The 20606-nt window shown below is 66.2% G+C and overlaps 1 protein-coding gene across 3 annotated transcripts; it reads left to right on the forward strand.

The window, feature by feature from the left end:
• The first annotated feature begins 211 nt into the window (after window positions 1–211).
• LOC134151205 (signal transducer and activator of transcription 5B) lies at window positions 212–19833 on the forward strand. Of its 3 annotated transcripts, XM_062595583.1 has the most exons (19): window positions 212–295; window positions 13871–14008; window positions 14096–14252; window positions 14356–14445; window positions 14702–14876; window positions 14953–15083; window positions 15181–15332; window positions 15402–15557; window positions 15633–15812; window positions 15897–15984; window positions 16061–16183; window positions 16293–16385; window positions 16463–16669; window positions 17091–17185; window positions 17256–17386; window positions 18059–18229; window positions 18387–18438; window positions 18703–18810; window positions 18893–19833. In XM_062595583.1, exons 2-19 carry the CDS (start codon window positions 13881–13883, stop codon window positions 19017–19019), a joined length of 2364 nt encoding a protein of 787 aa, XP_062451567.1. In that variant the 5' UTR covers window positions 212–295; window positions 13871–13880; the 3' UTR covers window positions 19020–19833. The 3 variants fall into 3 exon arrangements, with proteins under 3 accessions (XP_062451567.1, XP_062451570.1, XP_062451569.1); XM_062595586.1 differs by lacking the exon at window positions 212–295 and having other exon boundaries at window positions 18059–18214; XM_062595585.1 differs by lacking the exon at window positions 212–295 and having other exon boundaries at window positions 16061–16177.
• Window positions 19834–20606: the final 773 nt, after the last annotated feature.

The raw sequence follows: 20606 nt of genomic DNA on the forward strand, positions 1-20606 counted from the left end.
GGCCCGGTGCCGGTGCGAGCTCCCGGGGTGCGAGGGCTCAGTGCAGGCCCTCCGACGCCAGTGCGGGTGCCGCGCTCCGCCGCGCGCGGCCGGGGCCAGGCTGATCCGGGCCGAGCCGGGCCGGGGGGCGGCGCCGCGGCGGGGGCGGGCCGCGGCGGGCCGGGCCGGGCCGGGCGGCGGCGGCGGGGGGCGGCGCAGGCGGCGGCGGCGGCGGCGGCCGGAGGGGGCAGAGCGGCGGCGGAGCCGAGCGCCGAGCAGCCGCCGGAGCCCAGCGGAGCCGCCGCCGCGGCCGCAGGTAGGGGCGAGCGGGGGCTCGGGGGCCCGGCGCGGCCCCGGCGCCCGGTTTCGCTTTCGGCGACTGTAAACAGGGCGCGGGGGGCGGCTCGGGGCCGGGGCGGGGGCCGGGGCCGGGGCGGGGGCCGGGGCGAGCGGCGCCGGGGCCGGGGCCGAGCCGTGGCGGCGGGGGGATGCCGGCAGCACCTGCGGGCGGCGGGGCCGGGGGCGGCGGCGATGCCCGGCTGCGCGGAAGGCGCCGGCCCGGGCCTCTGGGTCCGTCCGTCCTTCCTTTCTTTATCTTCTTTTTTCTGTTTTTTTTTTTTTTTTTTAACTCCCTTTTGGTAAATATTTTGGGTGTTTCGTAACTCGCTGCGGCCAAACTCAACTTTCAAAAGAAGCCCCGGTGCAGGCCGGGGTGGATTTTGCAGTGTCAGGGCCTGCGGCCTCGCTGCCAGCGGCGAGCGGGAGCGGCGAGCGCGGGGCCGCGGCGCTGCGCTGCGCCCGGAGCGGGGCCGCGGCCGGGGCCGCGCCGGGGGCTCCGCGCCGGGGGCTCCGCGCCGCGCCGCGCCGTCGAGGCGCCGCAGCCCGCGCCGGGAGCAGGTGCCGGAGCGGCCGGGGGGACCCGCGCGGGGTCCCGGCGCGGCGCCCGCAGCCGCGGCGCGCCCGGGGCACCGGGCTTGGCGCGGGCGCCCGGCGACCCTGCGGCGGCCGCCGCGCAGCGCGCTCGGGGACGGACGCCCGCTCCCGGCGGCGCTTTCCCTGGGAGCGGGGCCCAGCGGTGCTGCGGATCCAGTGCTGGAGAAAAGAGAACTTCGTGTTTTAGCCGTGCAGGGGGAGTTTCGGTTGTTTCTGCCTCCTCCTCTGTTTCCTTTGAAACACCGTTGTTTTGTTTCAGATTCAGTAACTGTTGGTAGTGGCTGCAGAAGGATGCAATGCTGAAGGAAAAGGATTGTTTTGTAAATTGTTTCTGCCTCTGGGAGGAAACTCTGAAAATGTTAAAACAACATTTGTGGTACTTCATACATGCATAGTATATTCTAGATGTCAAGTAAGCCTTGGGTGTGCATCTGCGTCTCCAGCATCTGGGCAGCATGTCCCTCTCCAAGCGGGACAGCTAGCGGGAATCATGTGTGTGCTGGGGCGCGTTCGTGGGAGAAGGGAGCCCTCAGGCAAGTACAGACAGGGCAGCATGCTCCTCTCGGGAAATCCGAATGTGTGACTCTGTGCTGCTGGGTAGAGAGCAGCAATCCAAGGGAAAATACACCCCCTGTCCGAGACGGTAATGATGACATCTTTCTGAAGCGCCGTGAGAGTGCAGGAGCCCTTGAGTGCACTTTTATCCAGCTCATCTGCTGGCTGGGCTAATTACGACCGTTCTGGGGCAAGAGCCACCCATCCAGCAGGGAACTGGAGCTGCCAGGACCGTGCATGGATCCAGCCAGCCTCCGGGCTTGCGGGAGGCAGGGCTGAGGCCAGCTCGGTGCCAGCCTTCCCAAGCAGCTCTGGAGCTCTGGGTGCTTGTACTGCTGGGCTGTCCTTTGCAACGCTGACCCACGGCCGCAGCCCAGGCTGGTTTTGCAGCCCGCGTGAATCTGTTCTGGTGCCGCGGGCAGACGGGCCGCGCGGCGGTGCTGCCTGCCGGTGCTGCCCTGTCGGAGGGACTCGGGGGGCGGCGGTGGCTCTGCTGAGAGCTGCCCTGGCTGCTGCTGCCTGGACCTCCGGCTGAACTGCTGACGGCGGTAGCACCTCCGACGGCAGTTGCAGAGCATGGAGCTGCGGTAACGCTCGCTGCGAGCCAGGTGCTTTCCAGGTCATTCAGGAGAGTCCCTGTGCCAGGGAACCGGGGGCTTGGCGACCGTCGGCAGTTTGCTGACAGTTGTCAGCGTGCGATGGCAAGGTGTGCGCAGCGCGGTGTGGCTGCGCTGCGGCTGCGGCTCGGGGCAGCACAGCAAGGCTCGCCTGCGCCTGGCTGGCTGCACAGGAAGTCCCTGGGAGCCTGGGGACAGCGCTGGGACTTTTAGCAGGATGGGGCTGGAGCAAGGCTATGGGGCCGTGTAGCATCAGTGCATCAGGAGAGCTTGTGATAAAACTGAACATGCAATCATCTCTCCTTTTAGGAAACAAAATCCTGCTAGGGCAGGCAAGGCTTTGGACTTACGCATGCATCTCAGGCCCCAGAGCTTCAGCACTGTAAACTCATGCGAAGGCAGGCAGGTTGCTGAGCCTTCCCCGGCTGCGGGGAGGAACGCGTGGCCCTGCAGCAGGGAGTGGCCAGCCTTTAAAACTCTTAGTTGACTCAGGTTTCCTTAGGTAATGCAAAAGCCCCAGTTCAGGTATTTTTCCTCCGAAATCTTGACTGTGCCTTTGGAAGAGCAGAAGGCTCGCAGTGTGCCTGCCTCTCTCGGGCCCGTCCCTGGGCTGCCTTGCCCTGCTGCTGCCCGTGAGCCCCTTTGACGCTTGCAGCAGCAGCACGAAGCCGCTGGGCCCTCGGAGCCCGGCTTTGCAGAGGTGCTTGCCGCGTGTGCTGCGGGCGGTCCCAACAACCCTCCAGCACCATGGGTGCCAGGCAGGGACCCTCTGTGCCCTGTCTGGGGCCAGGCCCACCGCTGCCGTGGCCCTGGCCATGCGGGGGGTGGATGCTCTTCTGCTGGAGGTCTGGTGTCCTGCATTGATGCACCTGAAGGTTTTGGCAGCAGCGTGGCTGTCCTGCACTTTGGGATGCGTGCAACTGCTGGCAGCGAGGGGAAGAGGAGCTGGAGTTCAGATCGAGGTGCCAGCAGCCTGGGCACGGGAGAGCTGGGCTGGAAGTGGGCAGGGACTGGCTGCTTCCACAGATGCCGCACTCAGCTCAGCTTGGTGGCTTCTCCTGCAGTCCCCGAGCCCCTTGTGCTCCGGGGGGTTTGGCCTGTGGCCGGAGCTGCCTTGCGTCCCTCCCACCAGGGCTGGCGCAGCTTCGGCCCCATGGCAGCTTTGGCATGGCGTGGGGGCGAGCGCTTTGTCCCTCCGCAGCAGGATGCGGCCCCCTCGACGGGTACTGGGCACGTGGGGATGGAGAGCGGCGCCCGGGGATGCTCCGCACGCGCTTACGTACACGGAGCATCTCGAGGGACCTTCCCCTCGCGTGGCGGGGGAAGCGCTGCCTCCACGCAGGCGGTGAGCTCTTCGCCGTGGGGTTTCCCAGCTCCCTCTCGAGTGATAGCAAAACCCAGAAACTCTGCATATGAAAAATCCCTGCTCCCTGTACTCCTGCACCGCGTGGGAGGCTGGGCAGCGAGGGGTGACTGTGCTCTACCGAGTACAGTAAAGTGCCGCCGTCAGCTGGGAAATGACCTGCTGGTTTGGAAGGAATTACTGTAAGTGGAGGCTGCGTCAGGCGCCTCGCGGTGGTCCCAGGCGGTGCGACCGGCAGGGTGGCATGGGGGCGGGCGCCCTCAGCGGCTGGGGGCACGGAGGGCCCCTTCCATTGGGGAAGAGGGTCGGGATTGCGGCTCCGTGGCCGTGCCAGCGGCTCCAGCCTGGGTGACTGTGCATGCTGCTGGCTGGGCTAAGCCTTGCTCCAGGGCTCCAGCATGCTCCGGGAGAAGTAGCCTCGACAGCTGTAATATTTCTGTGGCATGCCTTTCCTTTCATGGGGTGTCTATTTTGCAACCCCCAAGTGTTTTGATCCCAGGAGGAAGGGGGCGGGGGTGTTTACCCTGGCACCGCGTGTCCGGTGCAGGGATCCAAGCTGCGCTGGGCATGCCCAAATTTTACATGCAGCAACAGTTCTAGCAACATCTGCTGGCTGATAAAAGGTACGTTGCCATAGACTGCTTCTCCCTGCCGAGTTGGGAAATGTTGAGGGGGGAGGCACACATGTGAACACGGCTTCCTGGCCGATAGGGGTGAGCCGACTTGCTGATAAAGCAGAATCCACCCATCTAGCTGCACCAGCGAGGGGACGGGAGCGCTGGCTGCCTGCAGAGGAGTGCGCTTCTTGCTGCGTATTTCCCCTATTGCAAACTCTCGCTTTCTGCAAAATCTGCGAGCGATGTTTTGCTGGGTGGCTTCTCACCTGGGCTCTGGTGGCTCCTTGCACTGGAATGTTATAGCTGAACCGTAGCATGGTCACGACTTGCTCCTTGTTTAAACAGTCACGGGTGAGTTTTGCAATCTCTATTTTCGCTGTAACTTTGTGTCTTCCTGTTGTTGTGATACGTAAATTCTGGTTTGTAGCATAGTTCTGCCTGGGGAGGGAATTGGGGAAAAGGCTGGTGCTTGGGTAGGACTCCAGGAGCCTCAGCAGCGTTGCGGCCCCAGCCGCGCTCCTCTCTTGGGCTCGTTGTTCCTCCTGCTTGATCGCTGTCGGCAGAGCTGTTAATGGGGGGGGGGGGGGAGGGAAGAGAAGCAGGTCTTGCTTGCAGCATATCCTAACCCCCTGCACAGGCTGCAGCACAGCTGTAAAATGATCTCTGTCCTATTAGTTGCTGTTAAAATGCAGCTGTGGCGCTCGTGGCACAGCTGCGCTGGCCTGGCCCCTCCTTTTATAAACCCATTAGTCACCTGGGCCTTCCAGGAACGTTTAAATGGGGAGGAACGTGCGGTGAAGCCTGCTGGGGGGCTGCTGGGGCCGGCCTGCCCAGCTGGCATTGCGGGCCCTGCTGTCCCCAGCAGGTCTGGCCGGGAGCTGGGGGCACCGCCGGCTCCAGCTGCTGCATTGCATTTTTACCTGCTCCTTGGAATTTCCCCGGGAATCCGGCCCCCCTTCTCTGGGTGCTCCCAGGCCGCTGCGGGGAGCTGCGGCTCGGTGCACGCAGGACGGCGTCCCCGGGCCGTCCCAGCTGCCGCTCGAGCCGTGCTCGTGTGCGGGTTCCTCCTCGCCGGCGAGGCGCTGCTGCCGGGATGCTCTGCCGTGGGTCGGGCTCAGCTCTGCTCCCGGGCGGTGGGAGCACGGGCACAGGGGTGCATCCTCCTGCCGTCAAGGTCGGGGTGCGCCGGGCCCGGGCTCGAGCTCCTGCGCGCCGCAGCTGGGGGCCCTGATCCGCGGCGGTGCTGGTGAGTGCGGGCAGAGCCGGCTCGGCTTTGCCGCCTGCCAGTGCCCTGGGGCTGCCGCGCCGGCAGGGAGGGAAAGCGGGAGCAGAGCTTGTGCACCTGGACGCATCTGGGTTACGTTTAACCTGCCGGGCTGAACTGTGAAGCTTACTCGTTGCCCATGAGACTTTCTTGGTAGAAAGCCCCGTGTTTTGGCTTTTTATTCCTGTTCTGCCTAGTTCCCTCTCCTGCCGGGTTCCCCCCTTCCTAAAGCAAGACTTTACTCTCCCTCCCTTCGCTGAGCTGCTGTGCGAGCATCTCCCTGCGCCGGGCTGGTGCTGCTGGTGGCCCAGCGGGCAGGGAGCCCCGTGGGATGACGGAGGCTGCTCCGGGGGCACCGGTCCTTCCCTGCCCCGACACCTCCGGCTCCCGGGAGCAGGCAGTGTTTTCCTCCCGGATGGAGGCTGCCGGTCCATGCCACAGGAGCCCAGGCGCTGTCGCAACGTGCTGCCTGAGGGTGCTGGCTGCCCCGGGAACGCGGTCGCAGCGCACAGCTGAGCAGCTCCTGCCGGGCGCGTGGGACCTCGCGGGAGCGGGCTGGGATGCCGTGGGAGAGAGCGTCCGGAGCAGAGCCGTGGCAGAGGGCATAAAGAGCTGGGTGGCTGTGCAGATGTGCCGCGGTAATTGAGGACGAGACGGGCTGGTGTGGAGCATGCTCCCATGCACGTGTGCGCGTTGCCAGCTCTTTTTTTAAAGCATTGTCGTAAGGCGCTTGCTGGAAGGTGTTTTGGAGGTAAGGGAGCAGGCGCAGCTTCGTTAGGCCATGCCGATGGGCGGGATGGGTGCTGCGTGCGCACCTGGGCGTGCTTTTGCTTCCGCGCCGTTCTTCCAGGCGTGCTTTCCAAGGAGACGTGGGGCTGGGAGACTCCAGTGGTGGAGAGCCCAGGCGTCATGTTGGCTCCGTGTTCGCAACCGCAGCTGGCACGTGCGTGCGCTGCGTGGGGCCCTGCCCGGCTGGCTGCGCCTGGCGCTGCAAATCCAGCTTGGCAGGTAAATGGATTTGTCTGATTGTGTGCGCTCGCTGGAGCATGACCCATAAAATGAAATTGTGTCTCCAGACCCAAATCGGGACTAATTCGACACTAAAATGAGCTTAATCCTTGGATCCTCCTGACCAGCGCATCTCTCTGAGGCTCGTGCTGGCTCTAAGCGCAGATTAGCAGCGCGCTCAGAATGGCTCCGTAGCGGTGGTCCGCAGCCGGGGGGCTTGTCCCTTAAGCCCGCTCCCTCGGGCCCCTCCAGGGCTGCCGATGCTGTCACGGCCTCGGGCCCCACTGGCCGGGGGTCGCCAGGAGCCCTGCCAGCCCCTCCAGGCCCCGTGTGCCTGGGGACCAGGGGGGAGCAGGGCTGGGCTGCTCCTCGTCAGCACCCCCGGCTCCGGAGAGGGCACGAGGGAGGGGAGAGCGTCTCCGTGCCGCCGCGGTAGGTTTGTGCCGTGCCCGGACAGATGCTTTATCCTGAGCCGCTGCATTATAGAGATTTAGGGCAGGTCTGCTGGCGGATCGCGCCGGCGGGCTGAGGTCTCGCCGACATTGCTCGTTGGCCAGGAAAAATACGTCTTTGGAGCAAATGCGTCGGGCCAGCTCGGAGCGAGCGGCGGCAGCCTCCGCGGGCGCCCGGCTGCCCACCGAGCCGCAGGGTGCTGCACCGCCGTGCCAAGCCTGTGCTTTCGGCCACCGGGGCCGGCCGGCTGCCTGTGCCGGGGTGCCCCGGGGAGGACTCCCACCGGGCAGGCGGCCCCCCGCGGCGCCGCTGGCTCCCGCGATGGAGCGGTGGGAATCACCCACTGACTTGGGGCGCCCTGGGTGAGGGCAGCGCTCGTCCCACGCATCCTCCTGTGGACCCTGGAGCCTGGTGGGGCTCTGGCTCAGGCCCTGGTGGTCTCCAGCCTTGCCCTGGGAAGCCCACCGGAGCCCGAAAACCCCGGAGCGGTGACACGTCGGAGCAGCGGCAGGTCCCCGCTGGGCCACCCGGGCAGCAGGTTAGCAGGCTGCTCGGGGTGCGATGACAGCTCCGATGGCAGTGCCGGCTCCTGCCAGGGAAGCAGCTGGAGGGCAGGGAGGCACAGCACTGCTGCTGGGGCTCAGCACCGTCCCCTGCTCCGGCTGCCCCTTTCCCTTCAGCCGCCACCGCGGCAGCTCTGAGCCCCCGGGGGCCCGCGGGGCGCTGGCGCTCTTGCAGCCGGGGAGGCAGCCCGCTCCCACCTCTGCTTGCAGCTAGAGCTGCTGCCAAGCCAGCGGGCAGCGGCGGGGGGGACGATGCCCGCCGGCCCTGCAGCCCCTTCCCCGCGCGCCGCGGCCGGTCGCCTGGGGGGAGATTTTTTTTTATTTATATTTTTCTGTCTTAAAGGCTCAGCTCCTGGATTCACGGGCTTTTGCTGGGATTTCACTAGGCGTGCTGGGTTTTTCTTACGCAGCTTTCTGCGTCTTTGTGGTGGTAACGGAAAATCTGAAAATGGGAGCCAACCAGTCCCAAAGGTTGCAAAGGTCAGAGGGCAAATAAAGATGAGCGTTAACGGTTATTATTAATAGCACTGGAAGGCAGTGCCTGGCTGCCCTGAGTCATGCTCTCCGGGCGCTTGGGCTGGCAGCACTGGGCACTGCCCCGCGCCGCGGAGAGCGACGTCCCCCCCCCCACACACACGTCGCCCAGCTTCTCTCGCCGGGCGCCGTCAGGCTGCCTCCGGGGTTTCCTTGTTCCTGCAGTGGGGCTGCTTCTCCATTTTGGCTGCCGGAGGCTTGCCGGGCGGCGCAGGCAGCTCGCCCGGCCTGCGCCTTTCCCGGCAGCGCCGGCCCGTCGGCAGGCTTTCCCGCGCCGCAGCCGCTCCGTGCGGGGCCTGTGGTTTTTGCTCTCGAGAGGAAACGTTTAATCGCCACAGCTGATGCTGCCTCTCTGCGAGCGCCGACAGGGCCTTGACGTTCCCCTGCCCTCGCTCGCCCGGCGCAGGCGGCGTCCAGCGCGGGCTGCAGGCGCGCGCCCCGGCCGCCGCCCGCTCCGTGCCGCCGAGGGCAAAACCTCCGGAGCCTGCTGCTCTTCTGCAAGAGGAAAACAAAGCCCATCAAAGCACTGAACTTCTAGAAGGAGCTCGTGCCTCTTGCCGCGCTGGTGCCTCCACCTCTGAACCGAAAGCTGGAAACCACAGGCAGGCGTAGACGGGGCGCCGCTCCCCGCGCCGGCGGCCCCCTGCGCCCTGGGGAGCGGGAGGCTCGCGGCCCGGCGCGGGGGGGCGGGCGGCTGCTCTCTGGCGGGCTCCGCGCCAGCCCTCGCCCCGCGCCGGGGAGACAGGTCAGTCCGTCCCTTCGTCTCCCCTCGCGGTTCTCTCGCCGCGGCCGCCCGGCAGCTCCCGGCGCAACGCACCGCTCTGCCGCCGGGCCCCGGCTGCCGGCGCGGCGGGGCCGAGCGCGCCCGGGGCGGGGGCGGGGGCCGGGGCCGCCGCCGAGCCCCGACGGCGCCGCCGCCCGCGCTCGGCGCTGCCGCCGCGGCGGAGGAAGCAGCCGGCGCCCGGCGCTGCCGCTCGGCGCTGACATTTTGGGAGGAAATAGCTGCGCTTCGCTCCTTCCTGTCGCGCGGCCCCGGCGGGCCGGGCCGGGCCGCAGCAGCGCCGAGCCCGTGCGTGGGGCCGGGGCGGCGAGCGGCCCTGCCGGGGCCCCCGGCGCAGCCCCGCGCGGGATTCGCCCGTCGGGGCCGCGCGGGGGCCGCGCAGCGGCGGGGCCGGGGGGGGCGCCGGGCTCCTGCCCCGCTCTCGGCCAGCCCAGCCCGCCGGGGGGGCCGCGCCTGCGCCCCGCGCCGGCCCCCTGGCCCCTCCTCCGGCGTCGCCCCGACGGGGCGCACTGGGCCCGGCCCGGCCCGGCCCGGCCCGGCGGGCTGGGAGCGAGGCCGGTTCTGCCCTGGGAGCGGCCGCGGGCTCCGGAGGTGCCGGGGGAGCACGTGTGCGTGTGTTTACTGCGCCGCGGGGCAGGGATGGGCCGGGGCGGCCGGGCCCGGGGCTTTTGCGTGCCCTCGGGGCAGAGCGGGGTGGGCAGCAGGGGCAGAGGCACCCTGCATCCCTGCATCCCTGCGGGGGGGCAGGAAAGCCGCTCCGGAAATCCCCTTTCCTCCGGGCGGAGGAGAAGAGGTAGCACCGGCGCCTGGAGCGTGCAGGGGCAGCACAGGGCCCCTGGGCACAGGGCAGAGCTTCGGCTCAGTTCCCGCCAGGGTTTTGTCTGGGTTTCGTCCTGCTGCTTGGTTGTGCGTGGGCAGAGCCGCTGCTCGTGTGTGCTGGGGCCAGGGCTGGTGCCGGTGCCGGGCTGCCCCCGCGAGCAGCGGCTGTGCTGGCACGAAGGGCCATGCTGGAGCAGCCCTGGGCTGGAGGCACGTTGCCTGCGGGCGTGGGGCGGTGAGGTTCCCAGGACCGCTGCGTGCCCGTGCATCTCAGCGGCTGCAGCCCGAGCTCCGCAGAGCTGGAGCCCTGCTGCGCTGGCTCACGAGGCCGAGCGGGTGCTGGAGCCTCGGGGCGGTGAGCTGGGGGAGCTGTATCCGTGGCGGGGCTTTGCGGCAGACGTGCCCGTGGGAATCGGGAATCGGCTGGCGGGCTGCCTCACCCTGTGAGACATTTCCCTCCTTTTGTCTTCTCCTGCAGATGCAATTATGGCTTTCCTGTCACTGGAGATCTGGAGCTGCTCGCCAGCCCTCCTGTAGTGCCTGCTGCAGCTCCTTAGCTGCTCTCGTGCCCCACAGGCGCTCACGGCCCCTGGCCGCGGCTCGGGGCTGCCTGACAAACGGTCCTGCTCCGGGAGGGACTGCTTGCCTCCCTCCCTGCCCCAGTCTCCCCTTGTGCATCCTCTGCAGCTACCTCCATCCTTTTGCACACGTGTTGGGGTGGGTTACCAGCTGGTGATCCAGCCCCTCTCCTGTCTCCGGTCTTTCCCCGAAGGCAGTGGGATGCAGCAGCATCAACCCTGGCGTCTCCCATCCCTCTGCTCCCGCTGGATGCACTTTCGTGCCTTTCCCCTGCCCTGGGCTATCTCCAGTGGCGGTCGGGGTCCGTGTGCGTGGTCCTTGTCCTGCACGAGGGAAGCTGCCACATGCACAGTGTTGCAAGCAATAGGTCACCAGTGAACAAGTTGTTGTGGCTTGTTGAGTTACTGCTGGTTAACCGAACTGTGGTAATGGGTGGGATTATAGCTCATTGCCAGGGCAAAGCAAATGCAAAGTAGCTTAAACCGCTGCAATTATCTATCTCTTGCAATTGTCCGAGTGAGCGGCGGGTGGTTGCTGCAACCCAGCTGATCCCTGGTAACTAGGGAAGCTGCAGCAATGCTGCCGGTCCTTCCCAGCGCTCCAGGAGGAGGCAGCTCAGCTCGTGTCGCACAGGCTGCAGGCGTGATTGAGAAACGTGGGCAGAAAGATGCTGCCGTGGAGGGGATGGATAAACAGCGACAGTCCTGCCTGGCCTCTTCTGGAGCGGGAGGTCTCCCTGACCTGGCCCGGGAGCAGAGGGCAGCTGCGGGGCTGGCACCTATGTGTGCCTTTGCCTGGGAGGGTGGTGGACCAGCGGAGAGTGCGAGGAGGGAGCTGATCCTTGAGTACAGATGTGAAACCATCCCAAGCCTCCAAGGAAGTTGTTGTAAGTGCTCACCCCAGCCAGGCCAGCAGTGCTGCCCGAGGAGGAGGATGATGCTGGCCTTGGATCAAGCCAAGGCTGTAATTGTGAGCATTTGGCCGAGCAGGAGTCCGTTTGCCAGTAAGAAGCATGAGTGCAGTGACTGCCTGGAAAGCCCAGCGTCTCCGGCTGCGGCTCAGCCAAGCCGTGGGCTCAACGGCGTGGCTCAGTCAGCGGGGCCTTGTGGGATGCTCTCCTTGCTTGGGGCCAGGCAGGATGCGCTGGTTGCTGCAGGCTCCAGGCTGATGCCTGTTGTGAGCAGTGGTGGTGGTGGTGGTTTTGGGAAATTCATGGCACATAGGGTGCTGATGCTGCCTCTGGCAACGCGTAGGGCCTGAGGATCATATCACTGTATTTTATGCAAAACGCAGCTACAGCCCCATTTCCCTAACCTTGATCGGCTCTTGCGGCTAAGCAGCCCAGTGCTGCTTGTTGCAAACGACGCGCCTCGTGCCGTACCCGCTGCTGGCATGCCGTCTGCGCCTGGTGTCCGCTCTGCTGACTCGAGCTCGGTCGGTGGGTGCGGTCTAGGCTGGCGTTTGGGAAATCGGTTTCTGCTACGGCCTCCTTTCGCTCGCAGGTTCGGCGTTCGGTGTTCCCGGCCGCGGGAGCCGGCCCCTGCGGCGCTGGGCTGCCAGGACACGGTTTCGCTTGGGCAGTGATGCCTCGTACTGGTCCTCTGCCGGTGTCCGGGCCGCTTGCTCGCCGCTCCAGGCTGGTGCTTTGCAGGCACCTGCTTGCGGACGAGCTCGGAGGAAGCCTGGTGTTGCGTCGGTGACGCTTTCCGTCGGCCCGTCGCGATCCCGCCGGAGCGGTTGTGGTGGGCCGTGCTTATCCGCTGTGGCCCGCGGGACGGGCTGCGGTTCGCCGAGCGCGCACGGGGCGAGCTGGGCTGCCATGAGCCGAGCGTGCTGTTTTCCCCTTGTAAATACTGACGTCAGGTTGGCTCTGCTTCCACTCAGACGTTCCCAGCAGCAGTGTTCTCAGCTCCTGCTCCAAGGCCAGTGCTTTTTGTACTCTGTAACTGCAAGTTAACCACAGCAGCAGATTAATACTTGTTGCTTAACAACATGTTGAAGTGGAATGGGAAGTGCTTGGGTGCTGGAAGATGGGAATATATCACAATTTTCTTGATAGCAAGAACAATGTTCATTTAATTTTTGCCTGTGCTGTTATTCCTGTTCCCGTCCAGCACTCGGCTTGGGCTGCTCCTGGGATTTCATTTGTTCTTGACACAGTAAAACAATTTTTTAAAAAAATTCTCTTCAGCTCTGCTAATGGCAGCATTTTGCATCAGTGTCATGATGCCTCTTATCAACTGTTCAAATTTTCTAACTGCCAATACACTTGTCTTACTATCAGCTTTCCCTCTTTCCCTGCTTTCATTGCTTTAATCTTTTGTTGACTCCTCAAACCCCTCCTTACCAGAAGGATTTCTAACCCAGTTTCCCAAGAACGTGGGAGTGTTCCTTGCATTTTATGGGGGGAAAAAGTCATTTTTAGCCAACTCTCAGTTACTGTTCCTCTCTCTGCACGTCAGGTATGGATCACGGAGCTCAGGACCGCTGACTGTTTCCATGTGCTTGACTTAGACCCTCGGATTTCTTTGCCATCGTGGCAGCCGTCCTGCCACTTTCTTCCCGCTCTGAGCCGGTCCTCGTGCTGCGTCGTGCCGAGCCCTGGTGCTGCAGGAGAGCTCCGGCGCTTCTGCAGCTCCTTGGGGCCGTAACTGATTTTGAGGCTGATTTCCCCGGAGCGTGTCCTGGCCTTGCAAGCTGAAGGGTTCAGGGAAGTGCTGTACTGCCTGCTCTCTCCATGGGTCTGTTTGGTTTTGTAGTGCAGTGCCGTAACCAGATCTCCGTCCCGGTCATCTGGCCGGAGGATGCAACACGGGCGGTCTCACCCCTGCCCTGACGTCTCCTCCCTGCCAAGTGCATGACTTGCTCTGTTTGCACAATATTAGGGCTAAATCTGTTTGGGTGTGAGCGTGTGTAAACGCTATTTGTGCCTGCGTGCCGGTGGGTGTTTCCGCTGCGAGGGGCTGGGGGCTCCCGCGGAGCCCTCCCCGTGTTGCTCTGCATTGCATCACCATCAAAGACTCTCGGGCTGTTTTGCCAGGCCCCAGCAAGCTGCAAATATAACCGCAATGGGGGAAAGCTCTGGCTTTTTATAGGTGCTGTCTCTCCGGCTGTCCTTTCTATATTTGCCTCTGCTGGCTTGTCCGCGGTGCCTCGTGCGCTTGTGCAAAGCGCCCGTTGGGATGCCTGGGAGTCCAGAGTGGAGCAGCGTGCTCGGGTGTCGGGCAGCCCAGCCGCGAGCACCGCTGGCACCCGAAACTGCCCCGAGCTTGCCTGCGGAAACCCTGCCTTGCTGCTCTTAACGTTTATCTTGGTGGGGGTGTGCAGCCCTGCAGGAGTGCAGCCCGGGGCCGCGCGGCTCCCGGCACCGGCGGTCCGGCACCGCGGGCGAGCCCTGCACCGTGGGACGGGCCCGCTCGGCGTCACCCTGGATTTCTTTCCAGCCCTCCCCCTTGGCCCTCGTTTCCTCATTTCCTTGGCCAGATGATGGCTGTGATCCCGCGGTGCAGCAAGGGGAAATGATTACCATGTGGCAAATCCAGCAAAGCAATGCAATCGTGGCCCCGAACTCTCTGGGGACTTTTCCTAGAAAATAGCGGGTGACTCAGCCCAGGGTCCCCCTGCCCGGCTGTGCCCCCTTTCTTTGTGAAACCGGAGACGTTTCCCGGCAGCGCCGTGCGCGGGAGGCACCGGGAGGCTCCCGCGGAGGAGCGTGCCCGGGCGGCCTCGGCCCCTCGCGCGGTGCCCGGGGCGCCGAGGAGCCGCCGGCGCGCGGCTCCCCGACGGCCCCGTCTCCCTGCCGCAGGTGCTGAGCGATGGCGGTGTGGATCCAGGCGCAGCAGCTGCAGGGCGAAGCCCTGCGGCAGATGCAGGCGCTCTACGGCCAGCACTTCCCCATCGAGGTGCGGCACTACCTCTCGCAGTGGATCGAGAGCCAGGCATGGTAGGTGAGCGGGGCGCCCGGCCGGGGCTGCGGCCGCCCCCCGCAGCGGGGCTGGGGCCGCCCTGACGCCGCCTTCGCCCCGCGCAGGGACTCCATCGACCTCGACAACCCCCAGGAGAACATGAAGGCGACGCAGCTGCTGGAGGGGCTCATCCAGGAGCTGCAGAAGAAGGCGGACCACCAAGTGGGCGAGGACGGCTTCTTGCTGAAGATCAAGCTGGGGCACTACGCCACGCAGCTGCAGGCGAGTGGGGGGCAGCGCTGGCCCGGGGCGGGGGCCACAGCCCGCGGGGGCAGCAGGCGGCTCGGCCCCGCGCCCCGCTCAGGGCTGCGCTCTCCCCGTGCAGAACACCTACGACCGGTGCCCCATGGAGCTGGTGCGCTGCATTCGGCACATCCTGTACCACGAGCAGAGGCTGGTGCGGGAGGCGAACAACGTAAGTGGAGGACGTGGAGCGACTCTGCACCAGGGGCTTGAGCACGGCTGCAGCCTGGTGGGGTGGGCGATGCCCCGGCTCTGCGTCTGGGGTCGCAGGAGCAGCCCCGTGGTGGGGGGATGCTCTGGGTCTTCATGTCCCAGAGTTGCAGGAGCAGCCCCGTGGTGCGGGAAGCTCTGGGTCTGGATCCCCCAGCACAGAGGTGGCATGGAAGGGGCTCCCCCCACCATGCTGAGCGCTCCCCATGCCTGTGCAGAGCCCCTCGCCGGCCGGCTCCTTGGTGGATGCCATGTCCCAGAAGCACCTTCAGATCAACCAGACCTTTGAGGAGCTGCGGCTCATCACGCAGGACTCAGAGAACGAGCTCAAGAAGCTGCAGCAGACACAGGAGTACTTCATCATCCAGTACCAGGAGAACTTGCGGCTCCAAGGTAGGTGGGAGCCCGGGGGGTCCGGGGGCACGGGGCACTGGCAGTGCCGGCCCTAACGCTGCCCCGTGCCCCCCAGCCCAGTTCTCCCAGCTCTCCCAGCTGGGCCCCCAGGAGCGCCTGTCGCGGGAGACGACGCTGCAGCAGAAGAAGGCGTCGCTGGAGGCCTGGCTGCACCGGGAGGCCCAGACACTACAGCAGTACCGCGTGGTGAGTGCCGGCGGCCCCGGCCCGGTGCAGCCGCCCACCCGGCCCGGTGCGGCCGCCCACCCGGCCCTGCGCCCCGTGACGCCTGCCCGCCTTGCAGGAGCTGGCCGAGAAGCACCAGAAGACCCTGCAGCTGCTGCGCAAGCAGCAGACGACTATCCTGGACGACGAGCTGATCCAGTGGAAGCGCCGGCAGCAGCTGGCAGGCAACGGGGGCCCCCCTGAGGGCACCCTGGACGTGCTGCAGACCTGGTGGGTGCCCGGCCGGGCGCGGGGAGGGGTGCTGGCGCCCACGGGGTGCTGAGCCCTGCACATCCCCAGGTGCGAGAAGCTGGCAGAGATCATCTGGCAGAACCGGCAGCAGATCCGGCGGGCCGAGCACTTGTGCCAGCAGCTGCCGATCCCAGGCCCCGTGGAGGAGATGCTGTCGGAGCTCAACGGCACCATCACGGACATCATCTCCGCCCTAGTGACCAGGTAGAGGTGGGGGTCCTTGGTGTGGGGGGCCGGGGCTGCTCTGCCCGGCTGCCCCTGACCCCCGTGCCCCCCCAGCACCTTCATCATCGAGAAGCAGCCCCCGCAGGTGCTGAAGACCCAGACCAAGTTTGCGGCCACCGTGCGGCTCCTGGTGGGGGGGAAGCTGAACGTGCACATGAACCCACCCCAGGTGAAGGCCACCATCATCAGCGAGCAGCAAGCCAAGGCCCTGCTGAAGAACGAGAGCACCCGCAAGTAATGCCCGGGGCCGTGCCGGGGGGTGCTGCGGGCGGGCGGGGGCTGCGGGACGCCCCTGAGCCTGAGCTCTTCCCGCGGCAGCGAGAGCAGCGGGGAGATCCTGAACAACTGCTGTGTGATGGAGTACCACCAGGCCACGGGGACGCTGAGCGCCCACTTCCGCAACATGGTGAGCGCGGCCGGCTCCCGTCCCCCCGCGTCCCCGCTGCGCCGCCTCCCCCCGCCTCACCCCCCCCTCCCCGCAGTCTCTGAAGCGGATCAAGCGCTCGGACCGCCGCGGGGCCGAGTCGGTCACGGAGGAGAAGTTCACCATCCTCTTCGAGTCGCAGTTCAGCGTTGGCGGCAACGAGCTCGTCTTCCAGGTGAAGGTAAAGGCACCGGGCGCGTCCCCGCCGCGGGGCCGCAGGTGCGGGTGGGCGATGCTCCGCGGCGCCCTGCGGCCCGGCCCGGCCCGGCTCAGCCCCCGTCCGCCCGCAGACGCTCTCCCTGCCCGTGGTGGTGATCGTGCACGGGAGCCAGGACAACAACGCCACGGCCACCGTGCTTTGGGACAACGCCTTCGCGGAGCCGGTGGGTGCCAGCGCCTGGCGAGGAGGAGCGCGGGGCTGGGTGGCAGCGTGCTGACGCCCGTGTCGCCCGCTCCGCAGGGCCGGGTGCCCTTCGCCGTGCCCGACAAGGTGCAGTGGCCGCAGCTCTGCGAGGCGCTCAACATGAAGTTCAAGGCTGAGGTGCAGAGCAGCCGCGGGCTGACCAAGGAGAACTTGGTGTTCCTGGCGCAGAAGCTCTTCAACAGCACCAGCTCCCACCTGGAGGACTACAGCAGCACCACGGTGTCCTGGTCCCAGTTCAACCGGGTGAGCGGGCCGGGGCGCCGGGCTGGGGAGGCTTTGCTAAGCCCACGAGCACCAGCATGCCGTGCCTAGAGGGAGGACGGGGGATGCTCCTTGCAGGGAGCCGCTGCTTTTGACTGCAAAACGGAAGCAGCCGTCACCATCCCCGTCTGCCTGTCGTGGGATGGAGGGAACCACTTTCCTCTCCCTGAGCAATCCGGAGTGCCGTAGGGCCGCAGGTGTCCGCACCGTCGCGTGTGCCTCGCTGGTGCTCGTCCCGGGGCTGCGCAGCGTGGCCGGGTGCTCTGGGGCGACAGGCACCCGGTTTCACAGCGCTGAGCAGGCGTCCCGTGCTCCAGGTCCCCCCGTCTCTGCTGCTGTGCCAAATTCTTGTGTAGCTGTGAGGCTGGAAACAGAGTTGTTTATTTTCTGGAACTTTCAACAGGAAAACCTGCCTGGGAGGAATTACACCTTCTGGCAGTGGTTTGATGGTGTCATGGAGGTGCTGAAGAAGCACTTGAAGCCGCACTGGAACGACGGGTAAGAGCCGTCCTGCCCCCGTGCCGTGGCGGCGCCGCGCGTGCCGGCCCTGACCCCTTCCTCTGCTTAGGGCCATTCTGGGCTTCGTGAACAAGCAGCAAGCGCACGACCTGCTCATCAACAAGCCGGACGGGACCTTCCTCCTGCGCTTCAGCGACTCGGAGATCGGCGGCATCACCATCGCGTGGAAGTTCGACTCCCGTGAGTGCGCGCCAGGGAGCCGGGCGCCTCCGGCCGTCCTCCCCCGAGCCTGGGGCTCGGCCCCTTTCCGTGCCTGGCCGCCGGTGCTGCTCCGGCTCGGCTCCGAGCTGCCGTCGCGTCCCTGGCAGCGCCTGCGTTTTGCCCAGCTCAAGGGCTCGCGTTTGGGGGCGGGAGGAGGGACGGGACGAAACCCGTCGCACCAAACCACGCGATGGTGTTCACGGCTGCACGTCGTGTGGCGGCTCCGCGGTGCTTCCTCGTGTAGCGGGTTTGCGCGGGTTGTGCGACTCCGTGCAGTAAGTCTGCTAATTGCTGCTTTTCCCAAGAGCACCTCTCAAAGGGCACGCGTGACCGCGAGCACGAGCAGAGCCCCTGCTGCCCGCGGCGGCTGCGGTGGGAGCCTGCCCTGCCTGCGCCCGCCCCGTGCCCCTTGCTGGCCCGTGGGCCCGGACAAGGACAGACCCATAGTTCCTGCCTTCTCCCGTTTGCTGGCAACCTGCGTTTCCTCCTGAAATGTTGCAAGGAGGGAGATAAATTGGGGAAAACGCTGGGTTTGGTCGCTTTTTTGTAGTGCGGTTGCACAGCATGTTTTCAAAGCAGAGCCCTGGGAGTCGTCGTGAGCCCGGGCGGCCGCTTCCGTGGGTCATTGCCGTGTCCGCTCTCGTCTTCCAGCCGAAAGGATGTTTTGGAACCTGATGCCGTTCACCACCAGGGACTTCTCCATCCGCTCCCTGGCCGACCGCCTCGGGGACCTCAGTTACCTCATCTACGTGTTCCCCGACCGGCCCAAGGACGAGGTCTTCTCCAAGTACTACACACCGGTTCTCTGTGAGTCCACGCCAGGTAGCGCTGCCCCTCGCCCGCCCCGCGTCGCGCAGCCTCCGGCCGGGCTCGCTGGCAGCCCCGGGGCGCCCGGCCGGCGCTGCCCCTGCGGCTCGCCGCGAGCGGGCCGGCAACGCGCCGGCTGCTCCGAGTCTTAGCGCCGCCTTCCTTCCCCCAGCGAAAGCCGTGGACGGATATGTGAAGCCGCAGATCAAGCAAGTGGTGCCCGAGTAAGTGGCCGGGTGGCTCCCGCCCGCTCCACCACCGCGCTGGCCCCGGGGGCGGCTCGCAGCCCCCCGGGCGCCCGGCTCGCGGCGCTCCGGCCTCACACCTGGGCCGTCTTTGGGGCAGCGGGAGCGGCGCCGGGGCCGGGCCGCGGGGTCCCCTCTCCGCGCCCCGCGGGAAGCCCCGCGGAGGCCGTGGGAATTCCCGGGCGCCGTCCTCCAGCGGGGACCCGGCCCGGGCCGCCGCTCACGCGCCCCTGGTCCGTTCAGGTTTGTCAGCGCTTCAGGCGACTCTGCCCCTGGAGGGGTCACCTACATGGACCAGGCTCCGTCGCCAGCCGTGTGCTCCCAGCCCCATTACAACATGTACACGCAAAAGTAGGTACCGCCGTGCCGTGCCCTGCCCGTGCCCGGGCCGCCCGGTGCCCGTCGCCGAGCCTCACCACTCTCCCCCCCGCAGCCCCGACGCCGTGCTGGAGCCCGAGGGGGACTTCGACCTGGACGACACCGTGGACGTGGCGAGGCACGTCGAGGAGCTGCTGCGGCGCCCCATGGACAGTCAGTGGATCCCCCACGCCCAGTCGTGACGGCCGGGCGCCCGGCCCCGCGCCGCGGGACTCTGCCGCCCGGAGCAGCGCTGTGTTTGTGTCTCTGTGCCAGGGCCGGGGGGGAGGGCAGGGAGCGGGGTGGTTTCTTGTCCCAGAGATTTGCTCTGTGCTGTCCAGAAATGCAGGGTGGCGTCTGGCTCTTTGGTGTTTATGCCCGTGTATAAAAGGCAGCGGATTTGTCGCATGGTTTTCCTGTATGTTCCTTTTAAGAGGCCCAGCTTCGGCTTTCTGCTTGCGCGAGCGCGGCTCCCGGCGCTGCCCGGGGGGCTCGGCGCGCGCCGCCGGCCTCGCCTTCGCTTTCCGCCCTCGTCACCGAGAGCGTGCGTGTTCGCGTTGTTGTTTTTCTCCTAGTGACTCCGTTGGGGAAGGAGTGTGCGCGTGTGTGTGCGCGGCCGCGCCGGGCTCCGGGACGGGGGGCGGCCGGGGCTCGTCCTGGTGGGGAGACCCCAGCCCGTGCTGGTGCTCTGCTCGCCGGAGCCGGGTCCCGTCCCGGCGCTCTTCGCCGCCGGTGCCTCGGAGGGCGCGGGAGCCCCCGTTGGCTCCCGGTCTCAGCGTGTCGGCTGCATCCCTCCGTCCCCTCCGGCGCCGGTGTGGCGAGAGGGAGGCAGGGAGAGAGGGGAACCGGAGCGAGGGAGGCCGGGGACGGGAGCGGGGTGCTGGGGGGGCGGGAGCGGAGCCCTCCGCTCTCCCCACCTCCTTTCCCCTTGACCTGTCTAAGAAACCCTGGTTCCCTGGTGATGTTATTTTTCTACCACAGAGTAAATAAAGCACCGAATATTTTTGTAACACAAAAGCTCTGGGTTTCACATGTGTCTGGGGGAGGATGCAGCTCCCTGCCCCGCCAGTGGGCAGGGGGAGAGCCCCACGCCTGCCCCCAGCTGGGCGGAGGGGGTGGGGGACGCTGGTCCCACGGAGGCCCTGGGGCTGCCCCGGCCGTGCAGGAGACACGGGCAGCCCCGCGTCCTCCCCAAACTGCTGCAGGGCCCCAGGGCTGCTCGCAGGGCTGGGCTGAGCTCAGCACCCCTCTGCAGGAGCTGCCACCCCCGGGAACCACGTTCCCCGTCCCGTGCCTGGGTGCAAGCCCCCACCTCCAGCCCCTTCAGGGGTGGGGGCTGGCACCCCTGCGTGCAGCAGTGCGCATCGGCACGGGCCGCCGGGACGGCAGGGCAGCACCAGGATGCTCAGCCAGCCCCGGGCGCTGGTGCTTGGCTTTGTGGGGGTCAGCACTGGGCAGGCTTACGTCGGGGGCCGAAGGGCTGGAGGTGCTGGGGCAGGCAGGGAGGTGCTGCAGTGCCAAGCCCCCGTCACCAGGGGTGAGTTTTTTTCCTGGGTGAAAAGCAAAAAAACCCAGACAAATTGCTTGTTTGTTTGTAGAGGAGAATTCTGTGCCCGAGGTGTGGAGAATTGGGTTGCTTTCTTTTTTTAATTGCAATCTCATTCTCTGCTCGCATCTGCCAGCTGGGGGAGAGGCCGGGGTTTCTGTGCACCCTGGGATACTGGAAGTTGCGGTTGTCTTTTCTTTGCCCTTTCTTTTTTCTTTCTTTTTTCTTTTTTTTTCTTTTCTTT

The sequence above is a fragment of the Rhea pennata genome, chromosome 26 (genome assembly GCF_028389875.1).
Source record: "Rhea pennata isolate bPtePen1 chromosome 26, bPtePen1.pri, whole genome shotgun sequence".
NCBI lineage: Eukaryota > Metazoa > Chordata > Aves > Rheiformes > Rheidae > Rhea > Rhea pennata.

Bases quoted from the DNA above. Each gene is read 5' to 3' on its own strand.
- LOC134151205 (XM_062595583.1), top strand. From the start codon at position 13,881: ATGGCGGTGTGGATCCAGGCGCAGCAGCTGCAGGGCGAAGCCCTGCGG. The intron at 14,009-14,095 runs GTAGGTGAGCGG...CGCCCCGCGCAG, and splicing joins TGGATCGAGAGCCAGGCATG to GGACTCCATCGACCTCGACA. The intron at 14,446-14,701 runs GTAAGTGGAGGA...ATGCCTGTGCAG, and splicing joins TGGTGCGGGAGGCGAACAAC to AGCCCCTCGCCGGCCGGCTC.